Below are 26,568 nucleotides of genomic sequence, written 5' to 3' on the forward strand. Positions count from 1 at the left end.
CCTAGCTCTTTTGAGATTCTTTTAAGAAGAAAATCCTCACCATGAAGCAAAGTTTTAAACTGCTACCTGCTTGCAGTTTGAGGAATGCAATAGGAGGATGAAGTCTTTTCTAGTACTGTTAGAGAAGCAACGCATAGGACTGTCCGAAGTACTGGTAACGGAGTTTGCTAGAGGGGCCTCAGTTAATATGTTGCTCAAACACCTTGAGGGAAAGTCTTTGGAGTATTACATTGTTTGAATTTCCCACATCTGTCTGTAAGTGGAATAAACTTATTAAAATAGAGGTTCCCTCTGTTCCTGCTAAACTGGCATTTCAGCCCCACAGCTGCTCTGCTGAGTGCTGTGTAGTCCCTAGCGGGGTCAGCAGTTTTTATCAGCATGAACTGAAACCCACATTTTCCAGCTTTTCAGAAGAAACCCTCACTAAACATGGTATATCTCCATAGAAGTACAGTCTTTGTGACAACTATGTGGTGAGAAACAAATATTAATTAAAAGGTGTACCTTTCCCTAGCGACTTCTTTATGCAGAGGTTCAGGTTTTGTGTAGAGGTATATCTCTAGGAAGCATAACTTTTGGTGGTGGTAGTGGAAACAGTTTGAATGAATGAAAACATTCAAAGATAACAGTTTGTACCATCCTCTACCATACAGGCAATTCAGGTAAGCATTTGTATTCCTATTTTCTACCTCAGTAAAAATAGAAGGCACTGAAAAGTCATAGAAACCTTATCTCAAGCACTATTTAAATATAAAATGTAGAAAGATTACATTGTGTATGTACTGGTTATTTTTTTCCAACATAAACATTGTGGGAAAGAGCCTCTTGGGGAGTGGGGGAAGTTTTGAACCAAATACCAGAGCTTTTCTAATTTTCTGATTCTTTAATCAATCAATTTAGATTGATTAAATTTAGGTAATCAATTTAGGCTTCTTGTTCCTAAAGGTTATCCTGTAAGGAAATAAATCATATGAAGGTATGAAGTGTGCTCTCCTGTACTTTATGATTAAGTGCTTATAATATAGACAGTCTCTAAGCCTCAGCTTTTGCTAGGAAGTTCACATCAAAGGTGAGTTAAGTCTTTATTATAAATACATGGTAAAATATAGAAACTGGAACTGCTTTAAGTTGGGAGATCCTCTGGTTTCAGTAGAAAGACCTTTCTTTTTATCAACTCATTTTACAAGTGATGTCCCAAATTTATGCTAATTATTTTCCCCTTGAAGAAACACTTACCTTCATGACCTTAGTTTATTAAGACTAAAAGGATCTGGATATATTGATAGCACTTCCTATACATTCACACATAGTTGTTGGGGAATTAGATTGTTTTCTAAATTGCTGTAAAACAGAGAATACCAGAGGAATCATAAAGCAAGGGGAGTAATTGGGTTAACCAGAAAAAAACCACCACTCCAGACTCTTCAGTGTGTGACTCTTTCAGGGCACCATGTGAGGGAAGAAAAAAAGGAACTGATACACCAAGGGGTGTCCCTTGTGTCAGGATACATAAAACCACACAGAGGTACAGCTAAATTCCCAGGACCCTGGCCTGATGGGGAAATTGCACATTTGATAGGAAAATATGAGCCAAAATACCACAGAAAAAGTCCTGAACTTTCCAGCTAGTCCTGGGCTCTGAATCCTAGTACAGGCTGAAAATAGTAGTAGTTATATGCATTCCTACTACCAAAATATTTCACAGACCCTTCAGATGTCTGCCATCTTTAGCTGGGGCTTGTTAATTTATTTGTGCTTATTTAATCTTTAGTTTATTTACTACCTGTAGGCGCTAGGGAACATAGGGAAATACTAGGTGCTGTATTTTAGAAAGGGAGCTAAAGTACAAATGCTGAAATGACTTATCTGGAGCTACAGCACTCTCCCAGTTCTGGGATCTCTAAAGAGAGCACCATGCTTCAATTACAGATCGCATGTCTGTTTTCCAAGCCTCACTGCTTGGATAGGCTTTATTTATTTTTAAATAACTTCTTACTTTTTAACAAGCACGGACACTGTGAAGACATCTACAGCCCATAACTTTGTTTTTTAGAGTTCTACAGATCCATCAGAATGGAACATCCAAAGTACGTCAGACAGAAGGCCCTTCCTCAGTGGATAGAGTGGATATGGGCACAGGTGAGAGCTGAATTTATGGGTTGGTTTGTGGGGGACGTTTTTGTCCTTTAAAAACAAAAAAAGACATCAAAGGAAGCATTTAAATTAAGGTGCAGGAAGAAAAAAAAGCTTAATTAAATGTACGTGCTTTAAAAGTTGCTCTGGTTTATTTTGAACAAAAGCATATTTAAAAAGGTGAGTGGGTTTACTAATGCTATTTCCATGAAAAACACCTTTTACAAACGCCATTTAGGAAACACTCTCAGTTGAATTCTACAGCAATAAGCACAAACCCTGTAATAAGTAATACTTGTGGTTTTATTTTTGTGTGCTTGATATTTTGTTAACAGCACGGCCTAAGCGCTTGCCTGCACTATATTAACACATGCTTCTGTGACAAAAAACAAACTCCTGGCTTCATGGCCAGAGGGAGGTTAGAGCCAGGACTCCCTGTGCTGGACTGATAAAATTTTGTAGAGGAAAGATTATAGTTTGCAGGCTCTGTCATAATACTAAAGTACTGTGAAGCCCACCCTGCCTTCTCAGCGTAGCCCTCAGAAAGCACCATTGGCTGAGGAGAAGGGACTGTCACTCTGCCCAGTGCCAAGGGCTGAGATTCACTCAGCAGGTCAGCCCACATGGGTTTCCAGCCTGCCTTCAGCTGCCATCCCCATGCAGGGCAGCTTTACCCACGTGCAGCGTTTACATTGACTTTATAGAAAGTTTATAGCTCTAATATGCTATTCATTCTGAAAGTTACAGACCGCAGTGTCTATTCTTTTCCTCATATGATGGCAATAAAGTGTTAACCAAAGCACTTTTCCTCCCCACTTTAAGACTTGGCACAAACATTCCCCTGAATAACCAAAAATCTGTGCAAAAATTAGGTTATTTAATGCGGCATTCACGGTCTCCTCCAGGGTTAGAAGGGCTAAAAAGCAATGAAGAAAGCTATCTGGAAACCTAACAGCTGCAGTAAGTATCCTTCAAAAACAACCAGGTGGAGAGAAAGAGAGGCGATCAACATCCTTTACAGCTCTAAATGCTGCACAGTGAATAGAATGGTGGAGGAAAAGTGGAGCAGTGAAAAGGTAATGGATTACTATCCCTGGTGATGCAAAAATTGTCAGTTGTGGAAGCAAGGCTCTGTAAGTCAGGTTGTGTAATCCCAGCAGCAGTAATGCCAGCCTAGGGACAAGATGTAATGTCATCTCCTTTGGCCAAGTCAGCCTGTCACCTCTGACTGAGACTGTCACAGCCAGTGCCACATATTTCTTATTTTCAGCTTCATTAGGGAAGCAGGGCAGCTTGTTCATGGCAGCAGGGTCTTTGAAGCACATTATCAGACAGCCGTAACTGAATAAATGAAAACAAATTCAGCACAGCGTGGAGCATTTGGGAGAGATGAAAACCTTTCACAGTTGAGATACTTTTACAACAAATTTACTTACATGCGTGAACCAAGCTAAGAGACAGACCTGGACTCAGCTCTCTGGTGTCAATATGAAGTAAAGACCAGATAAGCTCACTCTTGACACTGCCACTATTGTGACACTGGAGCCTCATCCGTGGCCTCTGTGCAGGTCAATTGATGCTGCATGGTCTACAAGAAGTCACAGGAAAGGGATGACCTCCAAAAAGACGGGAGCTGCATACTCAGGGGTCTCTGGGTCTCTTTGGAAAGACCATAATCTTTTTCCAGCTGTGCCTAAGAACACCCAGGTCCAAAATAATCTTCCTTTCCTCAGCCTGTAGCACCTTGAGTCCTTATTGAGGTGGGACTGAGGCAGGTGAAGGTGGCCTTCTCACTGGTAGTGCAGCAGCTCCTCCCAGCGAATGGGCTGGGAAAACACCTCCCGTTCCAACCAGAGTTCGTATGAGTACCGGAAGTCTTCGGGGAGCTCCAGCCGCTGTCCCAGCACACTCTGCAGGCAGTTGTCCACTGGTGCAAACTCTGAGTCTTGAGGTTTGTCGTATCTCCGGCTATTGAAGGCTTCAATGTTGGCCCTCAGGGTACATTCTTCAGCCTGGAAATCCCATGGTCTTGCATCAATATCTGCATTGAAGAAGAAACAAGACCAAAGTATTGTGGGAAAAGTAACTCTGGTAAGGTTTCAGCAAAAGTAAGGATGAAGATTTTACAGCAACCACATGCCTGAATTGACCAGAGTATTAGCCACTCAGTTATTCCTAATCAATTCCCATTATGTATGCATTTCAATTTAAGGTATTTAAATGAAATATGTTAAAATAACTTGTAAATTAAGCAGAGTCAGAAAGCTTCCTGTAGAAATGCAATTATTTCTGCTCTGCGGTGCTCTTTAAGGACTCTATAATTACCAAGCTCCTGCTTTTTTCAGAAAGGCCCCACCACATCTACTGTAAATCTCCATAGATGTCTCAAGCAGAGACCAAGATTTAATGCATATAGCTAAAACCTGGTGAACTTCTTATGAGCTACTGAAAACATTTTTTAAAATTTAGACAAATCTAACTATGAATGATGTTGAAAAGCTAATAACTAGCTGTAAGAACCATGATATTTGAAACAAGTAGTATTACCTCAACATGTAACATGAAAAAAAAAGTTGTATTTTGAAAGTTGGTCTTTATGAGCTCTCAGTCTATATGAAATAGTTATTTGCTCCATAAAGGTTCCATAAATTCATTGGCAAAGCTCAGCTGTGCTCAAGGGGGGGAAAGGTCCAAGCTGAGTATCAAGCCAGACATACAAAGATAAAAATAATTACTCCAGGAAAAACCCTTCCAGATTGTGTCTCTGAAAGCCAAGTTCTTCCCTGGCAAACTGTCCAGGTCAAGATGCAGTCTCTGCTAAGCAGTAAATTGCGCAATCGAGTGTTGCATTATGTTGCTGATTTAACTCTTTTCAGGGAAGTGGGACACACACAACAACTTATCCTTGGCATCTGTCTTAAAATTGCATTATTCTCAATATTGCCATGTAAATTCAGTTGTTACCGCAAACCCTTGCTCCAGGGCAGGTGATGTAGGTACTCGTCTTCTGCTCTTTTGGAGCATGTAGTGCTCAAGCTATTTAAGTCACCCAAGGCAGGCAGTATCCCATAGCTGTACCCCGTTAGTGGCATAAGGCAGCCCTGCTGCCGTATTCGTCCCAACAGGGAACAATCAGCTGAAAAAGGCAGTGACAGGATAGCGTTTCCCATAAAAGAAAAGTAGTTCCCAGTCTTCCCCAGCCTTCCAGCTCTTTGGTTTTTGGGGGAACTCCACTAGCCCTAAAGTAAAATTAAAAATATCAAGTTTACTTTTTCATTCTTCTGAATTAATGTCATAGGGGTATCATGAGTATCAAAAGTCTACAAGTCTTCAAAAATTTATATTTTACAGTTGAACACCCTAACATAATTATAATGCTTTTCTGCCTTGTAAAAAACTTAGGTTAGGCTTTTACTTTTTGCCCTGTTTTGTTTTAAAACAGGAATGCTACCCAATTTTCCTACTTGATCCTTATTAAAAAGAAGATACATGCAGAGCAAAAATTTCAGACTATGTTAAGGCAAAATGTCATTTTAATACTTTTTTTGCTTGTCCTAAGCTTGGCTCAGTTGTTGCAGCAACTGAGTGTACTTACAAGGGAATAAAACCATGTGGTCTGATGCACCCTGTGGATTAATACATGAGGAACATCAGAAACTTCATGGCGTCTCTCAAAAAATATAGATTTGGATTACATAAGAGCTGTTTAAACAGACCAGCACATCTAGTCTGTGCTTCAGCTTAAGGATTCAAGAGTATCCACACTGCCAGGATGTAACCACTGCTATTTCTGAGGTGTGAGCTGCAGAGCTATCAGTCAGATTTTCACTCCATGGCCATCCTAAGCAGATACCAGGACAATTTAGTGGCTTGATGACAAAAGTGATTTGGGAATGCAAAAGTGCAGGCCTGGGCTTGGCGGAAACTCTTGTCTTGGAGACTCAAGCTGATTATGTCTCATTCTCATCTGATTATTCCCACCTTTCCTCATGCAATCAGTTTGTTCTCTTCTGATGGTGCTGAACGGTGCCTTAAAGCTTCTGAAAAAATCCGCAATACTGACTCAAAAAAGTTTATAGGCCAAACCACACCATACCCCTGCGAGCCGATCTCAACTCTGCAGGCAGAGAAGATGCTTCCCTGGCACTACTCACCATTGCCATAAGCCCAGTCATCGTTCATGCGGTGCCGCACCTTCTGGTAAATAGCAGACATGGTCTTCATGTTGCTTTTTCTCCACTGGCGCCCCAGGTATTTGGTCTGGATTTTCAACAGTTTGAGGACATACAGCTGCATCATGGCCTGCTTCACCTTCAGAGCTCGTTTCAGTATTGGGGCTGACTTAAAGACTACCAACATCTGTCAAGAAATCAAGAGAAATTAATGCAATGTGTTCAAGAAAGCCCACAAGTACTGCCTGTGCAGCTTTGGGCACTAATACCTGGGCCACGTACAGTACAAACCCCAATCAGGTCAAACAGGAGTGTTCAACATAACCAACACTTGCTGCACAGGGCTTGAGGGTCATAGAAATAAGTATTACTTGCAGAACAAAAAGCATTTCTGCATTTAAGGCTCAGTCTATGAAACAAAAATGGGCAGATTATGAAGCAGGAGAAGCTTCACCACTGCCAGAAGAAAGTCTCAGCAGGAAGGTTGGGCTGAAGCCCACTGTATAGAGCCGGTGACATGCTCAGATTGCAACACTGGCAGCCCATGGCAAGTCTTGGGGAGGCGGGACATCACCTTACCATTGTCCTCGAGTGTTTCCACTTGGTCAGCTTGTTGAGGATCCTCAGCAAGTTAATGCAGGAGAATAAATTTCTCCAGCAGAACTGGTTGTTGTCTCCAGCTTCCTGCAAGTGGAGAAGGAAAAGTGTAACCCTAACTGCAGTGTCCAACACTACTATCACAGAGATATCCTTGTGCTGAAAGTCAATTTTTACTGTCTGCACAGGTCTTTTTTCCAATGGAGAGTGAGCAGTGGAGCTCCCTTCTCACTTGGGTTATCATCATGCAGCTGACAAGCCAACAGATTCTGGGGAAAACCGTTCTGAAAGACTCAGATGTGATCAGCATTTTAATTCGCATTTAGGTTTAGAGTAAGAGCTAAGGTAAATCACATTATTCCATCATGGGAAATATATATTGTGGTAGATTTGAATTCGTTGTTTACAGTCAGAGAGCAAATTACAGCCTAGTGATCAGCACTGCTTAGAGAGCAGGTTTTTGTTAATTATATAAATTAATTCCTAAATTACCACATGCTTAGAGGACATATTACAGACAAATAAAAGGAAGTCACATAATGCAGGATGACAAACAAAAGCATTTTTATCAGGAGGATAAGATTTTTCTCTAACAAAGTTCCCTTCCAACTTAAGTGCAATTGATAGATTATTTTAAATATTAGCTAAGCATAAGCACGTCCAACTCCAGGTTGCGTAAATATTGCCTGTGGCACATTTGAGCAGTAATTCCACTACAGTAACTTGCTTTATGCTTGAACAGCACTGAGCACAGCAGAAGTGTCCCACAAATAACCTATTCAGCGATGAGAGCGGAAACAAATGCTGCTTAATTTATAAGCCACTTCCAGCAAGCTACAGCTTCATGGCTGTAACAACTCATGGCAAAAACTGCAGCCTGGTGCATGATCCAGGTTCTGGGCATCCTCGTGAGGAGTCTGAGGATGACCCCAGGGAGCCCATTCTGTCAGAGTGTCTAATCCAGCTTTGAAACTGGATTTACCCAAGAAAATCCTGCCAGCATAATACCTTTGTTCTTAAAAGCAAGCACCAAACCTATCACTTCAGTAAGCCTGTAAAATGCTATTGTACATACAATTTTTAGAGGCCAAAAAGAAAGTGGTTCTGACATTTTATTTAATTCTGGGATTTGGTACAAGCCACTTTGAGCCAATGCACTTTTCTGGCAGTAAAGGCTATGCCTGTGCTGGAGGCTCCTGTGCACACAGCAGAGCTCACACACAGAGCCCAGAGGTGGGATATCACTGAGGTGCTCGCAGATGCTGCATGCAGCTCTGAAGGTGCCAGCTCAGGAGCAGCGCTCATGCAGTTTCATATCAGTGCCCAGTCCTAATATGCTCCCTTTGCACCAAGCAGTTTTTTTTCCAAAAAGACCTCAGTAGAATAAGCTAGTACCCCTTTCATAGGCAGCTGGATTTATTTTTGTCACCAATATGATGTTGTCTCTATAGCTTCAAATAAGTGGAAGGCTTTCCATCAGATTTACAGAACGAGGGAATAGGCTAAATGGACTTTAATCCTCCATTTACCCCTGTCTCCTGTTCCCCTCCCCATGGCACCATGACACAGTACAGCAGGGTCCTCTGCAGCCCCTTCCTCAAGCACAGGGAGCTGTGACAGAAGAGTGGAGATAGGGACCAGCAAGGAATCAAAGAGCTTGTCCTACAGCAGGAGGGGTGAAACCTGCGCAACCTTGCTGGGACTGCAGCCACTCCTGATTTATATCATGTGGGGACAGCAGTTACCCCACCGCCAAAGGATCCCTCATCTGGAAACAGCACTGCTGAACTCAGCCTGGTTTTCCATGGAAGGAAACTGAACACACAATATCCTGTGTGCAACCCACTGAGAGTATAATCATCTGTTCTGTCTGCTGAGATATGTGTTACGGCTGGGATGTTAAAATCAGTGCATCAGAGTGTTGAAAAAAAAGCTAAACCAACACACAAAATGTTGGCTGAAGGAACATAAATACGTGCATAAGCATATGCCTCAATTACCATGGCATGTTTAATTTCTATGAAATCCTTACATTCATGGGTATCCTCCCGAAGACAAACCCATGGTAAAATTCAAGTTGGTTTCTGCATATTTTGTAATTAAATTAACCTCCTGTAAGGCTAACGTCCGTGTCTGCTGGAGGAAAGTGAAGAGGCACTGTCATTTAATGCAACAGCTCCCAAATTGGGGACCAGTCCCTACTGGGAATATTTTTCCTAAAAAAGTTCAGTCTTCTCCTACAGCCGTAAAACTTAGCATGAGTGTAAGGATTAGCGTGAGCCATGGGAGTACTCAGCAACGTGTCGCTAGATGTCCCCATTGGGCCAGGACATGTCGCTGGGAGCCTGTCAGGGACACAGCCCTCAGCAAGTAGCCCACGGACCAGCACAAAACAGGAGACTGATGGTGTTGATAAAGAGGAAGGCGATGTCCAGGAGTTTTCACCCCGAGCAGGTACCTAGAAGGAGGCAAGAAGCACTGGCAGAAGGGCACATGGAACGCCAGTGGAGGACTGAGCCAGCACGCCGGCCATGCATGATGATCCCACATCACATCCACCCACATGTGCTCCACAGCAGGTTTTTACATAAATTTGTTCTGGCATAATAAACTCACAGTGGGAATTTGCATTGCAGTTGGCACATCAGGAAAGCCATGGCTACAGATCCAATAAAACCAGTTTGGTTGTCCTGGCTGACCACAGCCTCAAGGATTCATGAGCAACTTTGGTTAGTAGAAACTAGGGAAAATCTTCCACTTTAACGATTTTAACTTTTACACAGCTAAGGAAAACAACATAGGCTCAAGATTTTAGCAGCCAGGCAACGTGAGATCATCCTGGCCCAGACTGGTTTTGGTCGGGCTGCTTCTTAATGATTCCTGCATCATTTAGCAACTCATTTCCCTCTGATCCCCCTCCCTGTTAACTCCAAAGTTTGTCCCTGCTCTGCACCCTATGCAAGTCTAGCCTACTCTGCATTTGAATTATTGCAGTTATGAACCTGCCAGCATTAATGTCTCATCTATAGTCCATATATTCACACAGGTCATCATGCTGGCTGGTCTTCATAACACTTAGGCTCCCCTCTACAGGGAATTTGGCTCATTCCTTAATCTACTGGCATTTTATGAAATGTGAGTGCTCATGGCAATTTAAACCTGGGAGGCAATGGCCTCTGGGCAAATCCTCTTTAAAAGGAGGCGCTCTCATTTAGAAAAGTGAAAGGGAAAACTCTAAACCAAACTATTTTTATGGGTTTCACAAGGCCAGCAGTGCCTCCTCCCCAAACTCCCCACAGCTGATCAGAATAGCGACAGGAGGAATTTTCAAGTCTGGGGGGGGGGGAAAAGAAGTCTAATTTTGGAAAGGTTGGGGGTACAAAAAAAGAAGACAGAAAAAAGAAAACAAAAATCCTTCCTCACCCTCTCACATACCGCAATACTGTTTACAAGGACCCTTTCTGTGCTGCTTACCAGGCTTTCTGCAGTGAGCTCAGGCAAATCATAGACTGTACAATGTGGATAATCCAGGACGGAGATGCTGCAGAAGGCACAAAAGAAGGGACTTGTTAAGAACCAGGTAAATATGAAAGCAACTTTTTAAGATGATCTACATGATTATGCCCAGCAATCTGTAATGTCTTCTTTCCTTGTGCTTGGGATTTGAATTGCAAAGGCAGCAATGCCTGATGCAACAAGTAGTTTGGATGCGTAGCAACAATCCCATCTCCAGCAAGCCACATTGGGCACATGAACCAGCCTGCAGCTGGTGCCATGTGGACATGCCTCCTTCCTGCACTTCCGACTGCACAGATGGCATCCAAATGGGCTCGCAGCCTCACCGCTGCCTTGCATCTCAGCTTAATGGAGCACGTTGATTCCTCTTGGCTCCAAAGCACATCCTGAGTGCATTAATAAGGACTCAAAGGATTTGGATCCATTAAGACATGAAAGATTAGTTATTCATATGTATATTTTTAAAAAGGGAAAAAACCCACAAACCACAGATCTTAGGTTATAATGGAGTATCTGATTATCAGCAAGAAAATTCATGAGGGCATCAGGTCTTTTGAAGCCCTCCAAGCCTATTGCCTCTGTAAAAGTAGCTAATAAAAAACCCCAAGAAAAGTATACATATGTGTGTGTGTACATATATATATATATATATAAAGTGTATGTATACACACACACACTCTGATGCTATCCATGCCAAGACATATACCAATCTAAAATGAAGCATGCATTGTCACACAGCTTCAGTTCTTGTGTTCCCTCTTGTTTGCTATTTTTTGTTTTTAACTTCAGCAACCGAGCAACAAACTGACTTGACAGTCACTGAGTCAAAGGCGGTCCAGGATGAAGACCCAAGGTCAGGAGATCCCCTCAAACAGGCTTTCATTTAAAGCGTTTAGCCCAGGAAGGGCTTGTCTGACCACAAGGACAGATGCTCCTGCTGGCTCCTATCCATCATAACCCTAAAGCTGGAAGCACCATGCAGATACAAGCAGGAGAGCTCAGAGGGAACCACGTCAGGACAAGGAGCCACACAGCTCAATTGCCACAAGTTGCCATTGTACTGGCATCACTTCTGATATTTCCTGTTGCACCATCACTGGCCTCAGATCCATACATCTGAACGTGGCAAAATTCCATGAACCTTTTTGCAGGGCAGTGCCTGACATTGCTCACTGTTATCTGACAAACTGGTACTCTGGCTGGACAGAACAGCTAAACCTCCCTGGATCAGAGCATCCAGCTGCAAACCCCACCTCATTTCACAGGTGCATATCCTGCCTGTGAAGCCTCCATCAGAATGCAGAGGAGGGAGCTAAGTGCTCCTGGGCTATGTTTCCTCCTCACTTATGTGGCTTTAAAGCACAGGACCAAAAGCGGAAATATTTATCAGCAAGATAATTAATATATTACTTTCTATTTTTTGATGCGTGCCTTCTCACATACACACAACCACACCATGAGGAGACAAACCAGCCTACACACAGAGCTAAAGTGCATCAAAAAGCAAGAAAAGGGATCTCTTCATTATTCCAACAGCAACACTCCCCTGCAAATGGGGAAATCCAGCCCAGTGCTACTGAATTGTGAAAGAGTTGTGTTCTTTCAGTTCTTACACTGAGTTGCAGTAGTCCAGCCAGTCCCTATGCAGGCTCAAACTTGGGCTAGTGTCTTTCTAAAATCAGAAGTAAAAGGCAGTAACAGCTACACAAAATCTGAAGAAGCCAGGCAGAACAGCTGAATTATAGCTCTATGAAGCGGAAAAGACCTAGAAGACTCTTCCCCACCTAATCTTCTTGAAGTTGTAGCCCATAGATGCCCAGTGGCACTGGACTGCTTTCCAGGAGTCCACATAAAGATGAAAACGGGCCTACTGTCAGCAAGGGAGACAGGTCTACATGCATTTCAGTAGTCCAGTGAGAGACTGGACACACACACACACACACACACACCCACATCTGTCCTTCTCATTAAGCAGAAGGTATTTGCTCCATTCCAATGTATTCCTTTAGTGAAGAGTATACTGCCCCAAAGCCAGGCTAGGGACCAGAGGTCACTTGGTCCCACCACATAGTCATGTGTTAGGGTTCCTCACGCACAAAGCCTCCCTGCTCCATCACCACTGTCTTTCCCAGAAGTGGCTGTACCTGTTTTTGGCAGTGATGTATGACATGATGTTTTGGTTGAAGAACTTCAGGATCAACGGGATGCAGTTGGCAAACACCAAATGTTGGGACACATACTCAAACTGAGGAAGAGAATTGAAATGGGTCAAGGTTAGCTGGAACAACAGGGAGCATCACCTGGGAATGGAAACCCATTTCCAGCCAAAAGCAAAGCAGTCTTGATGGTTTGCTCTAGACACCTTGCAGAAGTTTGCTGTGTAAGGCTTGCATCATACACAGCAACTTCCACCAGATGGAAAACTCCAGAGCCATGAAGTGGACACACAAAATTTATGTCAGTAGTTTAGGAATAGCTGCATGTAATGACTGCAGTGTAGCTTTTCAAAATATAATCTGTGGCAAAACAATATATGGATAAAAGGGAAGGAGATGTAGCTATTACATGAGAAAATATGATAATTCTATTGCTGTCACATGCTAATCCCAGTCCCTTTTCAAATTTTGACTGAAAAAGCACCCTTGCCTTCATAAATGCTTTTAATTTCTCTCCCCCTCTAAACATGAAATGGTCTGGGTACATACAGCTACATAATACAACAAATCTCTACTGTCCTCTAAAGAGACAGACACAAATAGCAGCAATATCCTACCCTATCCCATCCCATCCTATCCTACCCATGTCTGTCAATAATCTGCAGTCAACACCCCAAACCTGAGAGCAAACAAACAGTTTGTTCCTACATGTCTCATCTCAGCCTGGTACAAGCTGTCGACACTCCGCATGCCACCGATGACACCGCTGCCATTATTTGCAAGTAATCAGCAGTTCCCACTAGCTGGGATCTGAGATGCACTCACTGCTTGGAAATGCAGCTGCCAGCGACTAGTATGTTACATAGGATACAAACGTTACAAAGATAATGCTGAACTGCAATAATTTGATGGCGTTTCTCTGTTGGCATAAGAAATGCCAAATCTCAACACAACCGAGACAAAAAAACCTTGATTTGTGTTGGTGTGCAGGTCTGTGCAGTTGCTGCTCTACCAATGTGGCAGCCAGCGAGCACAGGGTGACCCCCAGCAGAGCCCAGATCAGCCACGCTCTCCGTTACCCTCCACTACTTTCTGAAAGCATTGTCTCAGACCCTGCAGTGGTTTTTGGGGTGCACCCTGAGACCAGCTTTGGCACTGAAAGAAATTATGATGGCTCACCCAAAATCAGACACAAAAGCAGAATCAGGGGAGAAAATCCCACAGCTTTCTCCAGACTTAGCAACAGACTGCAAGGCTCCTGCTGTCATGAAGGAAGAAAAGAGAGGAGCTGCTCTGGAGTAAAGTGAGAAAAATTAGTGAAGAAACGTGGGGGGACCCTGAACAAATGTAGTAACTGTTGTAAAAATACAGGGTTTTGTTTCATTTTATCCAGTCTAATATATGGATTTATATTTATCCTCAGAAAAATATCAGTGGGCTTCATAACACAGATGGATTCGTACCATGTTGAAACTTTTAAAAGGAAAAAAATAAATTGAAAACACTAATTGTTTGACTTGCAGAATGGGTGGAGAACTGATCTGAGGCTCTGTAGAAACCAGAGCCTCAAGATCTTGATCCTGATGAGGGACAGAAGACTAGATTAGTTAACCTCAGGAGGTTCTACCAGCACTATTTCTGGTTGTTGGAGATTAGAAAGAGCAAAAGAGGGCCTTGTCTAACTCCCATTCCCTTCCCCCTTCTACCGGGGAGGCTCATGCTCATGATAATCTCCTAAATTTTAATCTGATCAGCCACGGTGTGAGTTTTTCCAGAAGTCTGAAAACTCCTTCCACGTGAGTGGAAACAATTCTGTCAAAACACAGTCAGAGATATATTGCAGACAAGTTATTCCTGCCTGAGTAACCCTATACAAATCCTTGCTCAGGGCTAGGGTTCACTGCTATGGAAAAGCAATCTGCAGCTCCTCATGGAAACCCTTCCTGGACAGGTCTTTTAGGAGACGGTCTATCTGGACACACCAGCTTCAAGACCAGCTTGGCAGTGGCTGACCCCTTCTCTATGCTCACCTGGTAGATGTGGTTCAGCTTGAAGTGCTTGAGGAGCAGGAGCAGCAAAGCTGAGATGCTCTTCACGATGATCTCTTTGTGTCTGTTCACGTCAATCCCCAGTTTCATGCTCTGAAGAACGGTAATGCTGTGTTGGAGGGAAAGAAGGCAGCAGCACAGTGGATATGGGAACAAGGAGGACTAAGGGACTGTTGAGTTCATATTAATCTGGACAGGTTCTGCTGAAACAGGGACCTTCAATTCCCCCTGGGACTCCCGTTTCCATCCTCTCCTGCCTGGTGACACCAAAGTGCACTAAAAAAAGGGGAAAAAAAGCTGATTGCCCTCCACCAACAGTCCTGGGGGAGTGGTATGAAGGACACCTGCCATATGTTCACGTATCTTTATGATTTGGGTCAGTTACCATGATTTTATGATTTATGCCACTTAGCTAGCAGAGCGCAGTGGCTGCCAATTGTGCTCAAATTGTTACGCTTTTGAAAAAACAGCATCACTTCCTTGACTTTCACTCCTCTGCCCGGCTGGCAACAGTAGCTTGCACCTATCCAAAGAGATGTCCCCAAATCTGTAGCACTCCCAGACTTATTGGCAAACCCCAACTCTCCTGCTTGGTCCAAGACTTTGTGGCAAAGCTGGGATGGCTGGTGGCCATCTTGTCAGGGACTTACGGCATCTCTTCAGGCAACACATCTGCCAGGATATTGATGGAGTCGGTCTTGGCTTTGGAAGTGGGTGCTGCAGCAAGGAGGATCTTCAACAAAGCTATCTGCAGAAGAGGGCGGGCGTGGAGAGATGGTCCCAGGAAGAGGCATTCCTTCCTTCCCCTTCACTTGCTGAAATGGGACAACTTCAAGGCAACTCTATGGGGTTTCACTAGTACAAGCTTGGTTCACCATGATGGACTGACTACACCACAGCTCAAATTCTCCTTTCATACCTTGGACAGACAGGCCAGGTGCAGGAAGCACAGCAGCTCTGTTTCAGCCTTAATTTAGGGCATCATGAACCCCTGAGCTCTAGTAGTATGAATAAAACAATGCAAGGGACACTTGGAGCTTAATACATTTAAATCAGTGTTTCTCTCTCCCTACAGACAGAGTGCACGTGACCCAAGTAGCATCTCAGAATCACAGATTCACAGAATGGTTTGGGTTGGAAGGGAGCTTAAGGATCTAGCTCCAGCCCTTCTGCCACAGGCAGGGGCACCTTCCACTAAACCAGGTTGGTCGAAGTCTCATCCATTCTGGCAACATAGCTGAATTTCAGGACATGCATTGTATTCCTCTGGGAATCTCTTGGGGCCATGGGAAGGCTGCAAGGGATGCCCCTGTAAGGAAGATCATAACCTACAGAGTCTCCATGGTTTGAAAGCTATTGAAAGCACAGCCAGGTTGCCAGAGACCTGAAGGCATTAGCACCTTGTTTGCTGAGCCATGTAAACCATGATGATGGCTTAGTTTGGTTCCTGGCCCAGCTAGCCACCATGCTCAGAGATCAGCACAATATTGTAATGAAAAATTAATCTCAGCAAGAAAAACAAAGGCTCAAGGGACCAATGAAGTCTGTAGGTTGCTGCTTGAGGTCAGAAGTGAAGATGCCTGCATCAGTATGCAGTAAGTTGCTGGTAAATAAATTGCTGGTGAGTCACAGCTCACGCACCTCTAGAGATGACACGAGGCCATCCCTGGCTAGGTCTCCTTGCTGTCCAGAGGGAAGGAGCCAGCTTTGAGCTCCCACCAAGGTGAAGAACTTGGTTCCTTGCTCCCAGTCCTCTGCACACATCCTATTTTCCAACCACTGACATATCTCCAACAATTTGACAATGTCCCTGCGTATCTACACTCCTTGATCCTCTCAATGACTCTTTTTGGGCTGTACTTTACACCCAACACTGCTCTGGATTCCCACCAAAATCTCATCATTCAAGTCCTGAACACACCCCAGCAGCCTCGTGCTGAGCTCTGCAGCTCACAGATTGGGACCATTCCCCACTCAAAAGCTCTTCTTTGCTTTTAAGAAACAGGGACTTACCATATACTGGGGGAGATTGTACAACATTGCTCGATACAAGACCTCACAAGGGGTTTCTTGGACATCCTCTTCCCCCTAGCACACAGAAACATTAGAAACAAGGGAAAATTAAGTATTTCCAGTCCACACACTTGAGATATGTCAGTCATCTCCATAAAACCCAGCCTGAGGACTTAATGATGGACATAGCTGCATGCTGACTGCAGGAAGCTCCAGGCCTTTCTCCCTTAATACAACTAAACAAGATATGGACTTCTACAAAAAAGAGCATCCCAGGTGTGTCCTAAGGATCATGGAGAATGTATGGATTTCTATGACACCTCGGAAATCTTGCACACATCTGTCTAGTGATGGGGTGCAGCAACTTCTTACCAGAGACATGGGGCACTTCTCCAGCTCCTCCTCGTTCTTGATCTGGATGTCTGAGATGGAAACATACTTGTGCTGGAAAAATACACAGAGGTAGAGCAATATCACAACTGGAGGTCAGTGATGACAACAGTTGACGATTTCAGTAATATCCGAGTTAGGTGTATAGGTCACAGCAGATATATGGAGAACTCATCTTTGTGTGGGACATCCCTCTGTCCCTGAAGCCCTCCCCACATCATGCTTTTGATTACTTCCACCTGCTCCTTCTAGGATCTCTCCGTAAGTAAATGGAGAGGGGCAATCCCCTCCAAAAGGCAATCCAGACCTTAGATAGGGACAATTGGCCTCTGGAGGTGTCTCACTCAGCGTGGAATGCTGCAGGAGCCAAGACTGGCTATGCTTCCCCCTGAGAACAGCACAGGTCTGGGCATGTATGTTCAAACCCAACTCTGTAAGTCTGTTATCTTCAAAGCACATGGCAAATGCTCACCAGGACAAAGCAATGCCCTTGGATAAAGGGAAAGTCCAAGCACTGGACAATTTACTTGGAATTGCAGTGAGGACTCGGTTTTCCAATTTTTGCCCCAATTCTTGCAAGAAGCTCCAGAAGGCTTTCCTGTCACAACAAACAAGGAGGGATCTTCTTACTCCTTCCAGCAACTGTGTTTCAGCCAGAGGTTAGATGTGAGGCTACCACACTGCATGTGGTGGATATCCAGCCCCTCTCAAGCTGTTCAGACCTTGAATAGATTAATCAGATTGTCTTCCCAAGGCAGAGAGCAAGAGCTCAGACTGAATATGTTGCCGTACATCAGCTGAAGAGGAGCAGAAGACTAAATTCACATGAAACATTTACTGTGGGCTGAGAGCATACATATGAGGAACCTGAAACTCGTTCCAAGTGCTGTATCACAAAATTTGTGTGTAGACTTGATGCCCTGCAATCCTCCTATGGCCTTAGTGATCTTGGTCAATGATTTCTCCACCCCCATGAGATCCCCATGAGTCTAATCCCACCTCAGAGTATCTGCTGAGTGCCACGGAGCAAAAATAGCAAGGGATGAGGTTAGACAAGCTGACTGCCACTCAATAAGACTTTCTGGGCTGCTTCACCCAAGCACTACACATGGAGCCACCATCTCACCTGCTTCAGTGTCTTCACGCTTTCATGGATGGGCCGTGGTAGCCCTATCAGGGTTTCAGTGTCTCTGTGGAGGAGGAAAGAAGGTAAGTACAAAGCTGGGAAGGAGATCTGTGTTCAAACACTTCCATGTCATACAAGGTAAAAAAGGGAGCCTGTAGTCTACTGAGTCTATCGAACGCATCCCCAATGTGTCAGGGATTAGAAGAGGGGTTGGTGTGAACTGTCCACCCTCCCACCTCCTCCCCAGCGAAGCCTGCACAAGAGAGGAGTGACACTGGGTAAAATCAGGTCTCCATGTGGAGCCAGCTTGAGCCCAACACTGCACCTAAAAATGAATATACCCTGCTGACACTGTAACAGGACAACTGTGCACTTGCAGCTTGATTTATTCACAAACTGGGTAATTTGTTGTGGATACCACATTGTCTTGACTCCCTCCCACATCAAATCAGTCTCTGGCTTGGGCCAGGGGTCACTTATTCTGGGTTAGGTGTGATTTTTAATAGAAAGAGGTCCTTGGAGACCAGCACCTCCAGAACATGTTTTTGTAACACTGAGTGCATTGCTGCAGCCCCAGCAAAATCCAGTGCTGTGCCACATCATCCCGAGCGTGCCTTAGGCTGGCTGAGTTGAGAAAACCTGAGCTTTGTGGACCACTCCCACCAGTTAAACTGCACTGATGGAAGCTACGGGACAGACTTTGTTGGACCTATACATGTAACACTCACTGTCCCAGCGTGAATCCAATGAATTTGTTCCTACTTGCTTCCAGGAGATGCTCGATGTCTTTCTGTCTGATGGAGCAGCAGAGAAACAAAAACAAAAAGGTTGGAAAACAGACATATACCAGACCACTGCCTACATTGCTCAGAAAGCACTGCAGTGTGGGACCAGCAAGAACCTTTGAGATTTCTAGGATTTATTTCTGGAGGTCTTAATAGCAGCAGGTGAGAGCCACCATTGCTCTTGTTGGTTGGGAGCAATGTGAACCAAAACCATGTGTATTTGCTGTGCAAGCCCATGGAAGAGTGCAAATAAATGGACAGGAGTTCTCTACAATCAGCACCTTATTTATCCACCTTCTGTGCTCCTACTACATGCATCTTCAAGTAGCATCTGCTCTCTTTGAGGGAACAAATGTTGTCTCCACAGTCTGGCAAATCATATGGTGCTCCGAGAGAGCAAGCTGACATCTTGTCCACCCTGGGCATCTTTCATGAGAACTGGTCAGAGTCTCAGCATGACAAGTAGGACATGAACTGTGAGCCAAGGCTCTCACAGGCAGAAAGAAACCCAGCTGCATTTCCAGGCACCAGCCAAGAAAAACAGCAATCATTTGATTTCAAAGCTGAGAGCATTAAGTTACGTGGAGTACCATGGCACCATGTGTGCAGAGACCCATGTGGGAAATGAGTTCTTGCTGTGTCCCTGCGAGGAGTGCTCTGGATAGACACACTTACCTGTCACTGCTCCCGCATGAAAAAGGATGTATTTGCTCCTGTGTTTTAAAGATACTGTATTAAATCCAAGTTTTGGATCAACAGCAAAAAAACTCACGTGGATTAGAGGGAAAGGAGCAGAGGTTTTCACTCTCTGTTCCTAACGCTCCCCCATATCATGTGTAGCATGGTCTCAGGAAGGGAAGGCACTAACTCCTTTGTTCTTAGATGTTTTTCTCCAATCTTTCACCTTAGAGCAAGGCCACTCAAAAAGGCAGAAGAGTCCCACTCAACAAGCAAGAGGCAATATCATTAACCAGTTCCCAAGATGATTAGTCTAGGACCTTGCCTTACTAAGACCCATCAATACTGGTTGGAAAAGCTGACCCTGCTCCCACAGCACTCTAACACAAGCCTCCTTTCCAGTACAACTTGGCAAGCCAAAAACGGCATTGCCTCTTATTGGCCAAGCTTAGCCATGCTTGCTTTGTAAAACCTGGGGAAGGGCGCAGCTAAACCCAGTCCAGAAAGGACCAACCGAGATAAAAAAAAAAACAAAAGAAGTGGAGTCACTTCAGTTCAACTTGCCAGAGGCCAACAAACTTGCCACAGACTGATGTTCAGCCTGAAATGAACTCCAGGACAGGTCATGCCAGGGGAAGATGGCAATGACACCAGATGGTTTTACCTGACTTTGGGGGCCCAGGGGAGCCCTTTGGGAAATGACACCCTTTCAATAGGCAGGCGCTGAGCAGGCATTGTGGGGATAATTGCATCCCGCTCCATCAGGTCCAGTTCCCCCTCGATCCCGCTGTCCACGTCATCATTCTCCTCTTCATCGACTCCTGCTTCATCATTCTTGAAAGGGTCTCTCTCATTGTAGATATCCAAACTGTCTTGCTTCACCAGGGGCTGCAGCAGAAGGGGAAGGAAAAATTCAAGTCAGTCTGTGGATTTTATTTCCCTCTCAGCTGCTGGCACCAGACCTCTCTATCCTGGAAGGCTCAAGCTCCCAGACATTCCTCAGGTGAAGATTTCCCTCCTAGCTGTTGCCACCAAAGCCTGGACAAGGAATAATCCCCTCTGTACCTCTAAACTTGCTGCTCTAGGAGGTGTGACAACATTTTCCATCTTTACTTTTGGAGCTACTATCTGACATCTCTCCCCTAGTATAACAAGTGTTTTCATCCTTGGACCATAGCATGGCAGCTCCAAGAGTGGAGCTAAAACAAGGCGAGCTTGCTGTAAGCAGTTTGCTCCTTAGTGCTTATCAGCCCTTTGCCATAGGGTCAGGATGTCCTCTTGCTTCCTCCAGATCAAGTGCATTGTGGGGCGGATCTGCCACAACTGAGACTGGTGGATGAAAAACCGGACATGAGTTGGCGATGTGCACTCACAGCCCAGAAAGCTGATGATATCCTGGGATGCATAACAAGAAGTGTGACCAGCAGGTCGAGGGAGGTGACTCTCCCCCTCTGCTCTCATGAGACCCCACCTACAGTACTGTATCCAGCTCTGGGGCCCCCAGCACAGGACAGACATGGAGCTGTTGGAGCAGATCCAGAGGAGGGTACAAAAATGATCAGAGGGCTGGAGCACCTCTGCTATGAAGACGGGCTGAGAGAGCTGGGGCTGTTCAGCCTGGAGAAGAGAAGGCTCCGCGGAGACCTTAGAGCGGCCTTCCAGTACCTAAAGGGGGCTTGTAAGGAAGATGGGGACAGACTTGTTACTAGGGCCTGTAGTGGTAGGTCAGAGGGTAACAGTTTTAAGCTAAAAGAGGGTGGATTCAGACTAGACATAAGGAAGAATTTTTTTTACAATGAGGGTGGTGAGACACTGGAACAGGCTGTCCAGAGAGGTGGTAGATCCCTGGGAATATTCAAGGCCAGGTTGGACGGGGCTCTGACCAACCTGACCTGGTTGGAGACGTCCCTGCCTATGGCAGGGGGGTTGGACTAGATGAAGGTCCCTTCCAACCCAAACCGTTCTGTGATTCTATGAAACTGGAAGACACAGGAGCACTTGGGGGGAAAGGGAACCATGCTCCCAGACACAGGCTGGCTTCTTGAACAGGTGATGGTCTGCACTGGAAAACCATCCTGGGCCACGTGCTAGGAGGATGCACCTGCTCTTACCCTCCGGCTGCGGTGACCACGCTTCTGCTGCTGCTGCTCCATGAGCTCGATGGAGTAGGTGGGAGGCGAAGCAGCACGCATGCTGCGCATCACCTGGATACTGTCCTCTGGCAAGGGTGGCAGCCCCAGCTCCTCCCGCTTCCTCACCTTCATCACCTGCAGGGCTTCAAATCCACCCAGCGTGAACTAGGGACCAACAAAAGAGTTGAAAGAGCAGGGAGCAGACATCCGACCTGGACTGCATGGTGCTTCCAGGGGAGCCATCAAACTGGAGAGTTGAGGATGAACACACCATGTCACTGGTTCATTCTCCAGACTTCTCCCCCACCCCACATCCTCTGAATGGCTCAGACCAGCCTCATCCCAGAAGAAACTGCTTGCCTTGTGTCAGCTTCCTGTGCCATCCTAAATAACCTCGTTATGGTTGGATTGAATAGTAGGGAACATCCAGGCTGCATCAGCACTATTCCCAAAATGACTAGTCTCTGGAAAAAGGGGTTTGCACCCACCAGAAGCACCTTCCAGAGCAGGAGCAGGACCTTCTTCATGGGGAAGTGTGGAGCATGGCCACTGCAGAACTTGGTCACCATCGTGAAAAGCAGAAGAGCAAATGGCTCTTCAGTGTGAACAGGGAAACCTGGTGGAGAGAGGGACCAGGAGCAGGTTCAGGGAAGATGCCCTGTCCCTGACGTCTCCCCACTGGTCCAGCATGACAAAGGGACCTTGTTAGGGCACAATGAACTTTGTGGCTCACTCAGCTCCATCCTGAAAGTCTCCCGGCAGGTTTTCCACTCAGGAGGATCCACCTCTTGCTCCACACGGATATTCTCCACCATCAGGTACATGACACTGAGCAGCACTCTGCCAGGACAGCATGGCAGGCAGGTGACACTGCCAGCCAGAGGCCACTTTTTCCCCACAGGCTGTCCCATGGCCTCCACCCAATATGCTAGTGGGGTTATGAGAGGGTGTACCTGAGCTCCGTGCTGTCGGCCAGCGAGATGGCTGGCTTCCTCAGGGCACTGCTGCAGGCCTGGCTGTTGCTGCAGGGAAGAGGATGCACTCAGCGCCAGCCACCGGGCACAGGCTGCTCCTCATCCCAACCCTCTGCCTATGTCCGCAGTGGTGGGAACAGCACGCTGGAGGACATGCCGTGGCTGCGGCACCTCCCTGGTCCTCAGTGAAAAGGATGAGGTAGGAGAAAGAAGAGGACAAGAAGGATAGGGAGAAAGAAGATGAAGACGAAGGTGAAGAAGGAAGAAGATGTCGAGGAGGGTGGGGAGAAAGAAGATGAAGAAGAGGAGCATGAAAAGAAAGAGTAAGGTTAAGAGGACAAGGAAGGTGAGGGCAGTGTGGGTCCTCTCACTCAATCTCCATGTTGAGGAGCTCCAGGAAGGCGGTGAAGGTTCCCAGCCGGTACAGGAGGAAGCTGTTGTGCCGAGACCAGTGCAGGACATCGCCTTCATTATCGCAGTCTCCAAAGACACCTGGAGAGGCCCAAAGGAAGGCACTGGTTAGCGGGGAGCTACCTTTGAACGCCTGGAGCACATGGGACCATCCTGGGAAGGAACTTCACTGCACCGACCTGCACAACCCCAAGAGACGGTTTCTCCCAAGCCCCCATCCTGAAGCCAGGCAGCAGACACGTGGCCACATCCAGACATGGGGGATGTGGTCCTTACCCTGTGCCAGGTAGAGGATGGCCCGTGCTACTTTGAGCCGCTTGTCCCTGCTGACCACCTCTAGCCCATCCAACAGGTGCATGATGTAGGCCTTCTGCTGAGCCCCATCCAGCTCCAGCCACTTCCTGTCCTGCACTGGAAAGGGGACACAACAACCAGCTGGGTGCCTCCCCGGGGATCCCACTCTCACCTTGGGGGGCTGCCCTGAGCCCTGGGGTGCCAAGCCCAGAGCTGGTACCTTGAGTGTGAAAATCCTCCTCGAAGCACCTCCTGTTGTTGCTGAGCTCAGGCTCCTCGGTGTAGCTGTAGAGCTCTGATGGAGAAAGGGGTCAGGAAGGACCCAGAGGACTTTCACCCTCCTCCTCATTGCCAAATTCCTTGTGGGGCTGTGAAGCATCCCTGCACACCCAAGGAGATATGGGGCAGAGACCTAAACTTATCCCTGAGCTCTTCTGCAGCTCCAGGGAGCATCTCAGAGCCACCCTGTGCTAACAAATTCATCATTTTTATCCCCACGCCCAGGCTGAGCTGTTTCCACACTCTTGTCCACAGCAATGGTGCTCAACCTGCATCTGCAATTTCATAGGCCTTTTTGGAGGGCCATTTTCTGTCCCAGTTAAGGCAGTTTGGAAAGGGAGGGACCATCGGAGCACCCAGGCAAGACCTGTGCTGATTTCACACCCAGCAGCTTGGCCATTTTGGGACCTACAAATAGGGGCTGGACTTGAAGAGACACAATGTTGTGCCTGTTCCTATATAATTCCTATAGTCCTGTGGTGCTGAGCAGCGCCATGGGGGACTGAAACAGTCCTGCAAGGGAGGAGGAAGGATCTGTTGCAGAGAAAATGTGCTTTAGCCAGGCCAGCTCATGCAGCTGAGACACACACAGCTAAAAATAACCCCTTTGCTGGTAGAGACACGCTCAGGACCCCGAGGGTTACAGGGCAGAAGCAGCCAGAGTTGCCGCACAGCAGGAAGATACAGGATGAGGACTTGACCCATAATGGAACCCACAACCAGGGGTGACACTTCCCAGCCTGGGCTGTGCCACTAGGCATGCCACCCGTCCTCCCACCCCCTGCACACCTGTCATCACATCCTGGGTAATTTGGAGCACAGGGTAATCCCCGTGCCCCCATGCATCCCTTTTGCTTGTCCCTGGGGAGCGAGTGGCTCTCTATTAATAAATCCCTCTTGCTCTATTCCCGAAGGATGATACCACTCGATATCCATTCCCCTATCCCGCTCACCCAACTCCCTGAGGGATTTTTTTTTCCCCTCCCTGGCAGGCATCTATTAATAGCAACGCAGCTCCCAAATGCCGCTTCACCTGCTAACTCGGCGCCGTGGCTGTCGGCATCCCCGTATTCAAACTCCAGGTTGGGGCAATCCACCGAGCCCTGCGGAGAGCATGTTGGGGTTAGGCTGGGGGGCTGGTGCATCCCCACGGATATTTTGGGAGGCAGGATGGCTGCCAGTGCTCTCTGCCTTTGCATTAAAGGTCCTCCAACCACCGGAGCAGCGATTTGTGCACGGATAATCTTGATGCAGGTTTCCAGGGCACAAGTGGGACATCTGCATGAGGCTACTTAAAATACAGTGCAAATCTGGAAGGCGAGTGCAAAAATAGCATTTCTCAAGTCCCGGGGAAAGAGAGGCAGGACCCAAAGTGCCAGTGAATATTTGATGCATTTCAAGAGCCTCACATCTGCTTAAAAACAATGTCTGGAGCTGGTTTGAAGCAAAGGTGCCCAGGAGGATGCAAACCTACGATGTTCTGTCCTCAGCATCCCAGATCCAACAGCTTTTGGGGCTGGGCTTTGGCTTTCTGAAGCCCATAGGGTTGTGGATCTCCCTCCCTCTTCCCCTGCAGATGAGGAACTGGAGCATGAAACTTCGCCAGAGGATTACGGCAGGGCAGTGAGAGGGCGACCGCAGCCAGACAACCCAATGCCAGCATCGGGCTGCTGTGCCCCAGGAAGGGAACACATGAATGGGTGATCAACTAAATTAACATAATTTCTCATTCTGAGTCCCAGCAGCCCTTCTCAGCAGATGCACATCATCATGATTAATATTGATGACCCCAGAGGATGCGCAGCTCCGGGCTGAGCCCGACTTGCTCACAAACACTGGTTTCTCACCCAATTTTTGCAGCCAGGCCAGCGGGCTGGTTCAGGGAGCTAAAAGCCGACAAGGAATTTGGTGAAGTGCATGCAGCGCTAATCCACTTTGCGAGGCTGAGCCAGAGGAGAAAAGCAAACCCCAAATTCACGGGTAAGGCTCGGGGGGCCACAGCTCAGGCACCATCCCCGGGGCAGGAGGGACCCTTTGTGGGTCAGCTGTCCCTGGGGAGCCCCTGGACCCACAGCCACTTGGTGGGGAAGCTCACAGGGGTCCTGCGGTGGCTTTATGGCGGCTGGGGGCATCAGTCCTGGGCTGGATCGTGGTCTTGCTCCCCCAGCCTGGCATCCGCGAAGCTGGACAAGCACAGCTGGGGCAGAGCAGAGTGATGCAGCCCGGGGTGGTGGTAGCTGTTTGGGCAGAAGGGGTGAAGCGGTGGGGAGGTGGTGGTGCATTGCGGCCTCTGGACCCTGGTGGGGGGTGGCGAGGGTAAGTGGGTGCCTGGAAAGTGTAGGGGAGCTCGGTGCCTAGCTGGGCCCCCAGAACACTGCCGACAGCTCTGGGAGTGGGACGTAGAGGTGGGGGGCAGCCTCCCTGGGGTCCCCACTCCAGACTGGGCACCCTCCACCCCCGCGGGACCCCCTCAAAACCCCAAGCCGGGGTGGAAGGAGGGGCGGGGAGCACCCCCAGGGCCGGGAACCCCCCCAACCCCCGACTGGGCTCCTTCCAGCCGCAGCCCCCGGGGACCCCAAGTGGGGGCGTCCCCGCATCACGAGCAGAAGGAGCCCGGGGGGACCCTCGCCCTTACCTCGGACTCCTTCCGTTGGCTCCTGAACAGCTCCCGGCTCTTGGGCTGGGGCTGGGGCGGGGGCTGGGGCTGGGGCTGGGGCTGGGCCGGCCGAGCCCGGGCCGGGGCCGGGGCCGCGCCGCCCGCCGCCTCCATCCGTTGCGCCCCTCTGCAGCGCCGCCGAGCACGTGGGGGCCGGGCTCCGCGCCCCGCCCTTGGCCCGCCCCCGCCGCGTCCATTGGGCCGCCGC

General features: G+C 47.1%; 1 protein-coding gene across 3 annotated transcripts; it reads right to left on the bottom strand.

Moving 5' to 3' along the window:
• Positions 1 to 2,263: 2,263 nt before the first annotated feature.
• STRIP2 (striatin interacting protein 2) lies at positions 2,264 to 26,476 on the bottom strand. 3 transcript variants are annotated; one of them, XM_040594884.1, is made up of 21 exons: positions 26,340 to 26,476; positions 24,738 to 24,807; positions 23,646 to 23,720; positions 23,408 to 23,542; positions 23,092 to 23,212; positions 22,700 to 22,768; positions 22,480 to 22,586; positions 22,235 to 22,362; positions 21,726 to 21,911; positions 20,279 to 20,502; positions 18,880 to 18,945; positions 18,152 to 18,215; positions 17,008 to 17,079; positions 16,636 to 16,710; positions 15,273 to 15,370; positions 14,605 to 14,731; positions 12,563 to 12,663; positions 10,377 to 10,443; positions 6,885 to 6,989; positions 6,288 to 6,492; positions 2,264 to 4,174 (listed from the first exon to the last, which is right to left on the bottom strand). In XM_040594884.1, the coding sequence occupies exons 1-21, from the start codon at positions 26,472 to 26,474 to the stop codon at positions 3,924 to 3,926; spliced, it is 2,481 nt and encodes an 826-aa protein (XP_040450818.1). In that variant the 5' UTR covers positions 26,475 to 26,476; the 3' UTR covers positions 2,264 to 3,923. The 3 variants fall into 3 exon arrangements, with proteins under 3 accessions (XP_040450818.1, XP_040450820.1, XP_040450819.1); XM_040594886.1 differs by lacking the exon at positions 26,340 to 26,476 and having other exon boundaries at positions 23,646 to 23,806; positions 24,738 to 25,966; XM_040594885.1 differs by lacking the exons at positions 2,264 to 4,174; positions 6,288 to 6,492; positions 6,885 to 6,989 and adding an exon at positions 6,996 to 9,360.
• Between the last annotated feature and the right edge of the window lie 92 nt (positions 26,477 to 26,568).

Source organism: Falco naumanni, chromosome 5 (genome assembly GCF_017639655.2).
Source record: "Falco naumanni isolate bFalNau1 chromosome 5, bFalNau1.pat, whole genome shotgun sequence".
Taxonomy (NCBI): Eukaryota; Metazoa; Chordata; class Aves; order Falconiformes; family Falconidae; genus Falco; species Falco naumanni.

Coding starts and splice junctions, on each gene's coding strand:
- STRIP2 (XM_040594884.1), bottom strand. CDS start 26,474: ATGGAGGCGGCGGGCGGCGCGGCCCCGGCCCCGGCCCGGGCTCGGCCG. Junction 14,732..15,272: donor GTGTTGCCTGAAGAGATGCC/GTAAGTCCCTGA, acceptor CCTCCAACACAG/CATTACCGTTCTTCAGAGCA. Junction 4,175..6,287: donor TGACTGGGCTTATGGCAATG/GTGAGTAGTGCC, acceptor TCTTCAATGCAG/ATATTGATGCAAGACCATGG.